At 38.8% G+C, this 13761-nt stretch overlaps 1 protein-coding gene across 12 annotated transcripts in view; it reads left to right on the forward strand.

Annotated features, from left to right (window-relative positions):
• CABCOCO1 (ciliary associated calcium binding coiled-coil 1) overlaps nt 1-13761 on the forward strand; it is a 168745-nt gene that overhangs the window by 118228 nt on the left and 36756 nt on the right. For 2 of the 12 annotated variants that reach the window (XR_009536116.1, XR_009536122.1), the window contains 2 exons: nt 1034-1246; nt 7718-9478. The exons of 1 other annotated variant lie outside the window; for it this stretch is intronic. Coding sequence is in view for 3 of the 11 variants with exons in the window: in XM_060126468.1 (XP_059982451.1) it covers nt 1911-2033; nt 2446-2586; nt 7718-7792 (339 nt within the window). In the remaining 8 variants the exon portion in view is untranslated. Of the gene's footprint in view, nt 1-1033; nt 1247-1910; nt 2034-2445; nt 2587-6420; nt 6679-7717; nt 9479-13761 lie in introns of those variants that run through there. 9 more of the 12 variants (XM_060126469.1, XM_060126471.1, XR_009536115.1 and 6 more) reach the window with 8 other exon arrangements.

Consider the following 13761-nt stretch of genomic DNA (forward strand, 5'->3'; position numbering starts at 1 on the left):
GACACAGAGACACACACACACATACACACACACACACACACGCAGACACACATACACACAGACACACACACACACACCTTATTTATTTTACCTATAATATTTCAGAGGATTTAAAATATATTTAGCCGTTTCATTTTTCTAGCTTGGTAAAATGAAGAGCAATATAAGATGCAGAAGGGTAAAAAAGAAGTGTGGTGAAAAAATGGTACAAATAATTTTGTGGGAAGATGAAAATGCTTGTATGTCCCATTTCGGAAAAAAAACAGTATCTTATGAAAGTGAAGAGAGAAAAGGATTGTTCTCATATTGTTTTTGATCTTCTATTTCGATTAACATTTAGTCAACTTAAGATAGACAATCTGGAATGATGTCACCTAATAGAGTAAAGATTAAGTGCTTAATAATATCAGTTAGTATTGGGAAACTAACGAATGTTAGTTAGTTGCCACAAATGTGACAACATGATAACATATTACAGTTTACCGAAAACCGCATCGGCCACAAAGTCAGCACACCAGGGTTTAACTTCCATCCCTGTCACCAAGTAATTATTTGACCTTAAGACAATCATTAAATCTCTTGATTTCCAAATTGCCTTGACTGTAAAGTTACGACACTTCAGTCCTTCTATATATTTATACTAAGCGCAACTTCCTATAAAATCAAATTAAAATTAGTAATATGAATTCAAGGCAAAATACATTGCTATGACCAAGCAATAACTTAGCCTCCAGTTCATTCTAAAACCTATCTAAATCAAAAATATTAATATGTAAAAGATGAAGTATTATAACATGTAAGTTTATTTGAAATATTGTAGAGAAGTTAGAAATGAATGTGATGATTTCAGGGTGTTTCCAGGCCCCATGGGATGCTAATTATTTGGTGAGTTTACACATTTCTAGATTTTTGTCTTAAAACTTGTAGGCTTAAAGACTGTCAGCATACAGTGGGTAGCTTCATCTTAGGGCCACAAAAACAAGCTCTGGAGACCTCACTAAATAAACTAGAACATGGATTTATTGATTTCCAGTGAGGAATGTAACAGGCATGAAGATCAGAGCACTCAACTGGGTGTGTCTATAGATCATCTGAGATGGGAAGGCACAGATTACGATTGGAATGTTGCCTTTAAACATGAAATCAGAGCAAGAGGAACCGTTTAGATGCATCAGATGTTTAATGCCATCAGTACCCTCATCTCCGCTCTCTCCCCCAAGTCATGGTGAGATGGACACCGTATAAGGTGACTTCTTTAACTCGTTTCATTTCCACTGTTGACCACCTGTCACTCTTCCTCTGGTTGGCACTCTTGCCACAGAATTATTAAAATGCTCACAGTGGCGTCTTGCCTTGCCCTAGGTGTTTCTGCTTGACTTTGCAAATCTCTCTGATTTACTGTATGCTGGCTATGTACCTTAACCTTGAGAGCCTTTATTGTCCTCATCACCAGGTTCTCTTGGCCACTTCACCATTGTCTCCAAGAACAGCTGTGCTCTACTGAGTAATATCAATCACCATTAGGCTGTTATTGAGTGTTTTAAGCACGAAACCCTCTGCCAGAACTGGAGAAGATGCACAGAGGATCTAAAACATGGTCTCGACCTCCGGAGAGCTGGTAGACAGGAGGAAGGGGACACTGACCCATGAAACAACTCAAGATCAAGGCAGTACAAAATGAAGTTCTAAACTCCATGGTACAGAAAAATTAGACAGTGGGGGAAAGTAAAACACAAGTTATCAGGTACAGAGCACAAAAAGCACTAGAGAGCTAAGAGGTCGGCGGCGTCAAGAATTCAGAGGCAACGGCACTTAAAAAACAATAGACTTGGAACTTTATAAATATTGCCTGAAATTGTGGTTACTCACCAAAGACTTTGTCATAATACAGCTCTTCTCTTCCCCACTAGCAAGTGATAGAGGTTGTGAAGCCTGCAGGTCACGCTTTCCCTGATCCTCTAGAAGAAGGAATCTCATTTGATATTTACTCAACATTCATAGAGCCACCTCCAATACTGGATATGGAAATGAAGGTACATTTCCTTGTGTCTCTTAATTCACCCTATCTGAGCATTATATTCTCTAGAGGATAGGAGAGAAAGAACAAAATGCTCTTCTATCTTCTTTCCCTCTGATTTTTCCTAGGTAAATATAAATATTTCTTCTGGTGTTGATTCACAAGTGGGCCAGCTGAGGGTAGCTCAGCAGTTTTAATTACTTCTACTCCATCTTCCCCGATCTCCACCTTCATTTTCCCCGGAGTAGGTAAAAGCAGCATTACTTGATTTGTCATGATGCTCATTAATAATGAAAATGCAGGAAAACGTCAAATCAAAATCCTTCCAGATTGACATCATTTCTGATGGAAAACTACCCGAGAGAAGCCTTTGCTATCAGTAAAGGCTCCAGAAATCACTTGAGTGTTGTTTACTTTTAATATTCTAGGGGTTGAATCAAGAACAAGGCCCTGAAGAGTCCCAGCCAGAAGCTGACACTTCAGAGACTGATCCATTAGCTGGTTTCACCATTGAAGATATAAAATTGGTGCTGGGTCAAGTCACAGATGACATTTTAATCAGCATTCAGGTACTCAGCCTTGATGGTGTGCTCACTTACTTTATTACTGGTTAACTAGCCAACCTCAACCTTAATGTCTATAAACACTACCCACGTTCTGCCAGCGAGAGTGACGCTGATGATGGAGGAGTTCAATATAACATCTCCACGTAACTCTGTTGAGTCATCTGAGACTCAGTAAGATCACAAAATAAATTCACCAACAGCACCTAGTGTGGTGCGTTATCAGTTTACAGATCATTCAGCATTGAGACCCAAAAAATAACATGATAAAGACTTCATGCCCAGTCACACTGTAAGCAGTTGCTCATGCAAGAGTAATGGGAGAACATTTCTAAATAGTAAACACGAAAGCTCAGACCATAATTCTTAGCTAAGACCTTTCACCGAATACCTCCAGAGAGGCTTTCATATCTTTGAACTCCTTCTCAGATGGTGTGCTCCTTTTCACATACCACTAAGAGCTAATGGCTATGTATATTAATGGTGTTATCACTGACACCAATGGCTGCATGAAAATGGTGATGGCAACAGCCATCTCAGTAGCAACTGCCAATGATGAATCAGTTGGCTAAGTTTTACGCTTAATGTATTTTCCCCATCCGGAAACAAACAAACAAACAAAACATTTCTGCCTCAACACAAAGGCGTGCATCATTTCCTAGGCAAAATGATTAAATGAGTGATTTCCATATTTTGAGAGGATTTATAATTTCTTGTGGCAATAACAATCAGTAGGACGATATACTGCATGTTTAAAATATGAATGCATCTCAGGGAAAGATTTAGTTGTTTTCTGGACATGAGACTATATATAAAAGCACACTGTATTAACAACTAATTTAGAAGGAGCAAAAGATTAGCTTGGCAATAGCATACCTTGTTAGTTGTTTGATCGTCAAATGTTAATGTGCTATTTACATGAATATTTAATGATTCGGTGCCAACAGAACCAGCCAAAGTCCTCGGCTTAATAAGGGGTGTTTAGTGTTTACCAGAAATAGTGAAAGGACACATTTTACACAAAGCTTTATTGTTAACAACCCTATGAATGTAATAACTGGTTACTGTGTAGAAGGGCAGAATGCAGTTGAACTAAGCTAAGTTCAGAACATATCTCCTTTTTAGATTTGATAACATTTCATTTAAATATAGTTTATGTATAATCATGGCCCTGGGCTCCTTTGTGATCCTGCGGCTCTGAAATTATCACCGAAGGACTACTAGACAGTAATAGAATTGTTTGCAGGCCCCCAAAATTGAAAACATCTTTACCAAGGCCATGTTCCATGTAGTGAGCAGTACGTTTTTAACTATTCATTGAAAAAAAATTTTTAAATTAAAGCCTGCAGCATTTATATCACTACTCTCTATAGCAGAAAGAATATGATTGCTATATGTGTGTGTTATTGTCCCACTGGCCTGCAGCCATCTTTACTGAGCTTGGAAGTCCATTAGCTGGCTCATCTAAATGTAATTAGGCATAGAAAGAACTTGGACCAGAGGTGAGGGATACAGATCTTTCAGGTGCCTTGATCATTTCCATGTTAAGTAGATTCATGGACATTAGCCTGGGCCAAATTATTGCCAATTTTTCAATAAAATTGCATGGTGATGTGGATTGATACAGTGTTTCAAGACAGCAAACCCCTTTATATATTTTCTCTCAAAAGTCCTAGTAAACTCCATGCGAATTAGGCAGGCACTTACCTGATAAATAAATTGAAAACTTAGAGACACAGAAAGATTGTCATTTGTCCAGGGTTTCCAGGGTCAGAAACTGATGAAAGGCCCTGATTGGGAGCTGTGAACTGGGTTCTAGTTCTAATTCCAGTGTTATCCACAGAAACCACATAACGTCTAATATCATGACCAGACTACTTTGGTTTTTAATACTCCAGTGGTGTGGCACTTTTTCAGTGTTTACTCTTGTGTCTTGGTCAAATTCCAAGTCGGGTAATTGCGCTCTGCTTACCTAAATTTCTCCCCCTGTTTTAGATGGGTAAGTTATTTTCCACTTCTAAAACCTCCTTCCAGTGTTCCTGGCTCTTAAAACTGTCTCATCGCTGTTCAAAGGTAGCCACTTGTCAGTGGTCAGTGTATATAAACCTTTTGAAGACACTGACTTGCTGTAGGAACATTTAATGAATTATTATTTGTAAAATGTTTTAAATTTTCCAATAGTTTTTTCTCCTTCTTTATTTAAAAATCATACTCTTATTATAATTTTTGTAGGAAAAGGCAGTAGAGAATTCATGTTTTAAGTACAGTTTTTTCAGAGCTTCTCCTCCAGCATGGTTACAGGCATATTTCACTTTCTGTAGTTCAGAAATTTCTGACAATAGTGTGAATCCTTAAATTTTTTATGTTAATCTACTTACTTTCCCATTGACTCACTTTATAATTTTAGAAATTTATTAAGAATGAAGTTATCTTGGCCCTGAGATGTTAATTAAAATTATACTGAATAGAGCAAACATTTTAAGCTTATATAGTTTAGGTATTTTAATTTTAAAGATACATTCAAAATGAAATTAGTTTGGCCCTGAGTTGTGTAATAAAAATTATACCCAATGGAGCAAACCTTAATATATTTAAAGAATTATATTTCAGAGAAATATGAATGCTAGCACTAAATTCTTTCATTAAATGTTGGCTGTTGGCCCCGTCTAAGCAAAATAATGTGAAAACCTTGAGGGAAGTTTGCCATCTTGGGACCGTAGGTATTTTTAGGTCAACTTGAATTTCCAGGTTAGAAAAGCTGAGTGGGAAATCACCTCAAGGAGTGATCACTGAAAGGGTATTGAACTCAGGTCATGGATTTTCCATTCTTTCCTAAAAGGAAGTAGAACCATACCCTATCCTGGGGGTTGTAGGATAGCATGTCTGGTCAGCAGTGTTCTGAGGATTAACGCGGAGACACCATAGACCAATGACAACCTGTTCTTGACCAGACGGGGAGTCTTGTCATCTAGCGCCCTATCACCATGGTCTAGAGATCTGAGACATGTCCCTCTGTCAGCTCTAGCAGGTGTGCACCTGACCGTCAGGAGCCTTTTCCCCAGAGCACACACTTGTGTCAGTGAATTCTGTCTCAGTGAAATACCAGAAAGACCTCCAGGTTAATGTGAAAACCTTGATGAGACAGTGAAACAGAAGCTGGAAGATGATAATACATCTGTTCTTAGTTGAAAAGAAATGAGATTATTGGTGGATATAGAATACATTAATTGAAAGAGGGGAGAGTCAATTGTCTAGTTAGAGCAGTGCTTCCCGATCCTTTGGAATTGTAACAAGATCATTTCTTCAAACCATTTCATTCCCTGTATGGTCTAATATATGCATGCCTTAAAGAAGCAGAAGTAATCTATTTTTAAAACATATCACAACATCCTATTAATGAAGTAGTATAACGTCGGTGAATATATCACAAAATTAGGAGTTGGAATTATGAATTTAAAAGCTAACATACATGAAATTTAACATACTTAATTTTAAACTACTTAACTTTTCAGATAAGAACTAAAGGTGGTTGAGTGGCTTTCCCAAGGCCACAGAGCTAAACTAATCCCTAGGTCTCCACACTTCTAGACCCTGGCTCCTTTCAGCTCTTCCAATTTTATGCCTGCGGGGATTAGTGGCCCCTGAAATATGACAGTTCTTTTGTAACCCGGAAGACCATGTTCATCCCTCATTGCCTCCTTCACCCAGCCACCAAGAAAGGAAAAGATGAGAAGCTAGAGGCCAGACTTGACCCCAGGGCTTGATAATCAAACTTGAGCCAAAAAAGATCGATATTCACACGAGAACCCAGAATTATTGACACCAGTGTGATCTTTTCAGAAATAGCAACTCTGGGCTTCCCTGGTGGCGCAGTGGTTGAGAGTCCGCCTGCCGATGCAGGGGACACGGGTTCTTGCCCCGGTCCGGGAAGATCCCACATGCCGCGGAGCGGCTGGGCCCGTGAGCCATGGCCGCTGAGCCTGCGTGTCCGGAGCCTGTGCTCCGCAACGGGAGAGGCCACAACAGTGAGAGGCCCGCGTACCGCAAAAAAAGAAATAGCAACACTGAACTGAAAATCTCATCAGATAAGGCAACCAGGTGGACCTTTGAAAACTACCTATTATAATTACATTTATAAATAAAGAAATAAGAATGAAGTTACATGTGGACCAAAAACAGTATTTGATTTTTTAAATTTCTTCTATATAAATTAAAATAATACATTTCTCAAAATACAGTTACCCTGATGTCCTCAAATTAGGTTATAGATATTAATATTTTAAACTTCAAATTACTTACTAGCATTTATGTGTATGAACTACTCCTCATACACTTGTCAACTATTTTAAATCACCTCAACAAAAACACCAGTTTTACCATGCCCCACCGCTGGTTTCTCTATACATAGTTTTATAGCCCATCATGAAAAAAGGAAGACATTTCCAGGGCTACACATGTTCAGATACTGTGAAAATATTTTTGGAATTATGCAGGTAGCAATGTTAGTCCACAGAATATCTCTGCCAGAAGCTAAATGCTATCACAACCACTGCAAACACTAAAACCTGTCAGCAACTCCTTACTTTTTTCTACCAAAACTGTACCACAAAGTGGCATAATTCCAGGAGTTATATGTGTGAAGAATACTCTTTAATTATGAGAATCATTCTAATTGTGAAATTATTTGTGTTGTTATTTCACAACAGAAGGTTTCTGGGATCTCATTTAGAATGTATTACGCAGGAAACAAAAACATCCATTGCAAAGGGGTGGCAGTACCAACAACACTGCAATAACTGAGCCTAGAGCAGTTATTCTGATTCGGTGCTTATTGGTAAAGTCTGTCTGAAAATGCAGATAAATTAGCCTATCTTCTAACACAAGGCTATGTGAAAAATGGCTGTCCAAATACCACTTCCTGTTCATAGCAGACATGCTATACATTGGGAATGTGCAGAGAAATATGATAAAGTGTTATCACATCACTACAGGCTGAAACACGGCTATGTCTGCAAAACAGGAAGGTGTGTGAGGGATAATGTCTGTCTTTAGGCACTATAGTATGTCAAAACCACAAAGACAATGTGCAGCGAAAGATAGCTCCATCCTAACCACTTTTTTATGACTGTCTTCACAGACCAAGATAAACGAAAAGCTGCAAATACAGGAAGAGGCCTTTAATGCACGAACAGAAAAATTGAAAAAGGCCTGAGGGCTCCAAACAAGGAGAGTGATGCTAAACTTCACAGAAACAAACAAAACCAGCCAGAATAATAGACTCTCTAGAGCACCAGATCGCCTTCATTTAGCTGGGAGAGGAAAAGCAAGCCCCAATTTTTATTATCCTAACTAATTAGAAAAGTATTGGCCCCAATCTTGCTACCTCCTGTCCCATAACAGCCTCTGAATTTATTACACTGTGTGCAATAAGAACATTTTGTATATAAGAGTTTGGAGAATTATATATAAAAATACAATGACTTTTACAATACTCCTTTGACATTTTGACTAGTAAATGTTAATCATCTTCACAACTTTTTAAAATAAAGAAAAAACATAATAATTTTATCCACACTGACCCAAATGAACTGCCACGTTGCTGAAGCTTTATGAACATAGACCACCACCACACTGCTGAGGATAAAACTTGCTAAACAATAGCAATTCAAATGCATATACTAGGGGTTTTTTTCCTCCTTAAATCAGTTGGTTTTCTTATTTAAATGTTTCAGTGTGAAACCAATTTTATGAAATTATATAATGCAGTTTGAAGCACTTTATTCTGTACTGTATTTGTTATTTCTAATCTTGTTACTCTCCCAGGAGAATACATGACCTATATAAAAAGAAGCAATGTATAAATGGTTATTAAAGACCAACCTATACATAGATTGTAAAAATCTTAAATACAAATCAAACTCACAGAGCTCTTAAAATTAACCATTATATTGCAGTAGAATGATTGAAAACATCTCAAGCCTTTAAATACCTTTATTAAAATATAATTTCAAAAGAAAATATCCATTTGCTGACTGATTGTCCCTAGTTGGACAAACTAAATTAACTACTACCTTGGCCCTTTCCCAATTTCTGAGACTTCTGAGTATTGTAGAGTGTAGAGCCTTGCTAGGAGGGCACCATTCTTCCAAGAAGTTTCCAGTTTATACTGGAACCAGATGTATTTGCATCTGGGTGGCACTTGGTCAAATATGTTCTGTCTGTGCTCTGGCCTTGTCCTATAACCTTACCCACTTACTCTATCTGTACCGAAGGGATTTGCCCAAAATGTATTCATCTGGGGCCGAGACAGATCTGGCAGCGTGTGATATTTTTTTAACTACACTGATCATCAAAGTAAGAGAAGTCCTTAAGATGAAACCGTGTTTACTGTTCATGAAGTTCCGAGTCTGGAAAGCCGGGAGATGCGCCGATATGTTTCTTCCTTGAGCTGTCCTTCCTAACTGAAAATGCTGACGGCCATAGGAGATCACTAGGAGGGCTCACAAGTCTTGATTTCGGCAGGCAGTCTTGTTCCAGAGAAAATAGAGGCGAAACCAGAGAACCCACAAATAGGGAATAAAGGAGCTTCTCGAAATCACCAAACACAGCTTCAAATGCAATCGTTGGCACAGAGTGGACCTCCATTTCCAATAAAGAATTCTTATTTTGAGCAAGGGTACCAAGAGTTTAAAACTGAATAACAAATAGCAGTAAGGTCCCTAAAAGCTGCACAAAGACAATATCCTATAAGCGTGCCGAAAGCCTGCCTCTGGAGTAAGACTTCCAGGTAGCGTCACCTGACTTGTGTGTGACTTTGGACAGGCTGCTCACCCTCTACTTGCTCATCTATTAAATGAGGATAATACTTATTTTTGAGGTAGTCATGAGAACTCAATAAATTCGTTTTAAAGGATGTTTGTTCTAAGGTTTGGTTTCTGTTTACCTCCTAGGATAACCCAAAAACCACTGCCCATCCCTAATACCCACTGTCCAGTTATTGGATCAGCCTCTTTGCCAGAATTCCCAGCCATCTCTGTCTCTCCACTGGAACCTGTGGATTGATACATCCTCCCATGGTAACTACTTTGCCACCCTGTTTTCTTACATCTTTCATGTTGGAGCAGCCCAGGGATCCCTGAGGCAGCCTGGCTGTAACATCTAATAATGATAGGAGAAAGAGCAATTGTAGTGGCAGTAGCTAATTCACAGTCTCTGCTCTTTAAATTAATTTTGTTGATAAAGGAATATGTGCACTCCGTTACCAAAAAAAGAAAAAAGCGTAGACGATGAAAAATACATTTCAGGGCTTCCCTGGTGGTGCAGTGGTTAAGAATCCACTTGCCGATGCAGGGGGACACGGGTTCAAGCCCTGGGCCGGGAAGATCCCACATTGCCGCAGAGCAACTAAGCCCGTGTGCCACAACTACTGAGCCTGTGCTGAGCCTGTGCTGAGCCTGTGCTCTAGAGCCCGTGAGCCACAACTACTGAGTCCACGTGCCACAACTACTGAAGCCCGCACGCCTAGAGCCCGTGTTCCGCAACAGGAGAAGCCACCGCAATGAGAAGCCCGTGCACCGCAAGGAGGAGTAGCCCCAGCTCGCCGCAACTAGAGCAGCAACGAAGACCCAACGCAGCCAAAAAATAAAAAAATAAAAATAAATTTCACCCTAGCTAGGTACCTTCATTTCTCTTCCCATGAGGCAACCACAGCTTCCAGTAAGACCATAAGACCGTAGGAAAGTGTTTGCCCATGTAAACAATTTTTTGCCCATTTAAACAATTGGATGCTTGTATAGAGGGGTCTTTTTTTAAAAAACACAATTTGAATTATTCTTTACATTGCTTTTTTCGTCAAACAACATATCTTAAGATAATTCTCTATCAGTACTTTTTACGACCATACAGTATTTTATTTTAACAATTCCATAACTTTTTAACTAGTTCTATCTATGAACTTTTTATTGTTTTCAGTACCTTGCTATCACAATCTGTGTGAACATGTATGATTATACCTAAAGGATGAATTCCTAGAGAGGGAAATTTCTAGGTCAGATTTAGTTGTGTTTCCAGTTTTGATAGATTGTCAGAGTGCTTTCCAAGGATATTTTACCAACAGCATATGATAACTCTTTCTCTACATCATTACTAACAGATGCATCGGCCAATTTTTTAGTATTCTGATAGAAAATACTGTCAAACTATTGTTTTAATTTGCTTTTATTGTTTTACTCCACAAGGGCTGAGCACCTTCCATATGTTTATAAGCAGATTTAAATATATCCATATATATGTGTGTGTGTGTATTAATCCCCCTAATAACCCTAAGAGATAAACAGATAGATATTATTGGCCTCATTTTATAGTTAAGGAGCCTGAAGCTTAGAGAGATTTTTTTTTTTTTTTTTTTTTTTTTTGGCTGCATTGGGTCTTCATTGCTGCGCACGGGCTTTTCTCTAGTTGCGGTGAGCGGGGGTTACTCTTCGTTGCAGTGCATGGGCTTCTCATTGCAGTGGCTTCTCTTTTTGTGGAGCACGGGCTCTCGGCACGTGGGCTTCAGTAGTTGTGGCATGAGGGCTCAGTAGTTATGGCTCGCAGACTCCAGAGCGCAGGCTCAGTAGTTGTGGCGCACGGGCTTAGTTGCTCCGCAGCATGTGGGATATTCCCCGACCAAGGGTCGAACCCGTGTCCCCTGCATTGGCAGGCAGATTGTTAACCACTGCACCACCAGGGAAGTCACTTTTTTAAAAAATTTATTTATTGAGAGATTATTAACTTGAACCAAATTGCACAATTGATAATTGATAGATGGATCAGGGCTTGAAATCCAGGTCTGACCTATTTTACAGATGAGGAAACTGGAACATAGAAAAAAATTAAGTAACTTTCCCATGATTACACAGCAAGTAAAGTGGTAGAACCAGGTTTTGAACTTAGGCCTGTGTGATGACAAAACCCATGTACTTTACCTTTACCTTCATCTAGCTATCTCACAGTCGATATGAAACAAAGTGAAAACTGACCTTCCTTTTTGTTTTTAGTTATAATAAGGTAACTTGTTTGTATTGTAAGCATATTAAATATTTAGAAAATTTATGCAGGGATGGAATGTATAACCCAGATCCATTTATTCGTTCATTTGTGTGCTGTATATTCATTGAGTACCTACCACGTGCCAGGGCATTTTAGTAGTGAGCCAAACAGACATGGTCTCTGCCCTAATAATCTAGGAGAGGGAGACAGCTAATACTAACTGTGATAAAGACAAGCTTCAGGGAATTATAAAAGTATTGAACAAAGGAGCTTGATCTAGTCTGGGAAGTCAGGTAAGCTTCCTATGAGTTTTGCCACTTGGGCTGTGATCTCAGGGATAGGTAGAATTTAACTAGACAGAAGAAGGTGGAGGAAGATGGATTTCAGGCAGAGAAGGAAGCATGTGCAAAGTCCCTGGGACACAGAGTGAGGCTGAACAATTGGTCACAGCCAGAGCTCTCTTGGGGACCTGTAGCCCACATTACAGATTTTTTACTTTTAACCTAAAAGCAGTGGGAACTTGTTGATAAGTTTTAAGTAGCAAGTGACGTCAGATTAGTATTTTTAAAAAGGTCATCTCCCTGGTGCCAGGACTTCTATACATTGGAGACATGGAAGAGAGAGTATTCTCATAAAAGCTATAGCTCCACTTTTTAGCAATTTCTAAGAGTGGGAGAAATAAAGAAAATTTGGGGCTTTTTTAAAGTCACAGGGTCCGCCTACCCTAAGCACTCTTTGGCACAAAGGCAGCCCTCTGAGGAACCCGCTGAAAAACCATCCCCAACCTCTCACTTAGACAAGTAGCAACCTTTCTCTTATCATCCACAGTGAGATCGCTTCTTTCCATTTGCAGGAATAATTTGGGGTGATTTTTTACTCACCCCCATGAAAAGTTTCAAAGAGAAAATATATTCACTGTGTTACAGACAAGCCACAGACTGCCACTATTTCAGGTACCTGCAGGCACCGTTGTACCTAAATATAGCTGCGGAGTCATTTTTCCAAAATCCAAATATAAAGCCCCTATTTCTCTCCTCCATTTGATTGGAACCATTCAACCATCCTGCTAGATAATAAGTTTGCATGTTCTTAGATTGCATTTCATTATGCTTCAGTTCCCCTAGAGAAGAAACGTGCTCCTTTTCCCAACAGTTGTAGAGGAGAAATACTTGTGACATCTCAAGTTTCAGAGTCTCAGGAAGCCGGCCCTCTTCTGGACATCAAAGTCTTATTTTTTCCTGGAGATTGATTTGTTAAATAAGAGAAGTCAGGACCTCTTTGCAGCAGCCAAAACACCTATGAATTTAGGTTTCCTAAGCAAAAAGGAATCTAAATCAAAATAATACCATCTTGTTGGAATTCAAATTTCAAAACTAAGAGAGAATACTAAAAATTTACTTTGCGTTTAGGGTCCCTCTCTCGTTCATGGAAGTACCCTCAGTGGAGATCAGTTCATCACTTTTTTGTCAGAGCTGCCAGAGTTTTGTGTGTTTTAATTTTTAGCTTCAGGGAATGTTGAGTGCAGATGTCTCCAATGGTCATTTTGGTGTTTGTTTCTTTTTTTTTTTTTTAATTTAACCTGTTATTTATTCAGGGCACCTTCTAGGTACTGGGATGAAATAAGACAGATAAGGTCCTTGACTTCATGGAGTTCATGGAATTGAGGCTATCCAGCAACTTGAAATCAAGCTTGGTAATGGTCACCTGTCATCCTATCATCTAGAAAGGGTTAAATAGCCTAGATATTAATATTTTCATTGAATACCAATCTCAAAATCAAAAGGAGGAAAAACCAGCCCTTGTTCTTATACCAGTGAACATTTATGTTCAGTCACCGTCAAAACATGACCTTCATAAAACCAAGGCCCAAATTCAAACAGAGTAAAAGTAACATAGTACTCATCTTCCAGTCCCATACGGGAGTTAATCCCACAATGACTAACAAAATATTTATGGATTTTATTTCATGATCTTTTTCTGTATAACCATTGATTCTCTTATTTTTTATTAACATTATCCAATCCCCTTTCAGCTGTGATTGGACTTCAAGGATTAGGATAAAGTTAAAGTTTGCACTGAATTTGTAATAATTAAAAATTCAGGACGAAAGAATAAAATATGTTTCTACTCTACTTGCCAGATCCGGAACTT

Source organism: Lagenorhynchus albirostris, chromosome 16 (genome assembly GCF_949774975.1).
Source record: "Lagenorhynchus albirostris chromosome 16, mLagAlb1.1, whole genome shotgun sequence".
In the NCBI taxonomy this organism is placed as follows: Eukaryota; Metazoa; Chordata; class Mammalia; order Artiodactyla; family Delphinidae; genus Lagenorhynchus; species Lagenorhynchus albirostris.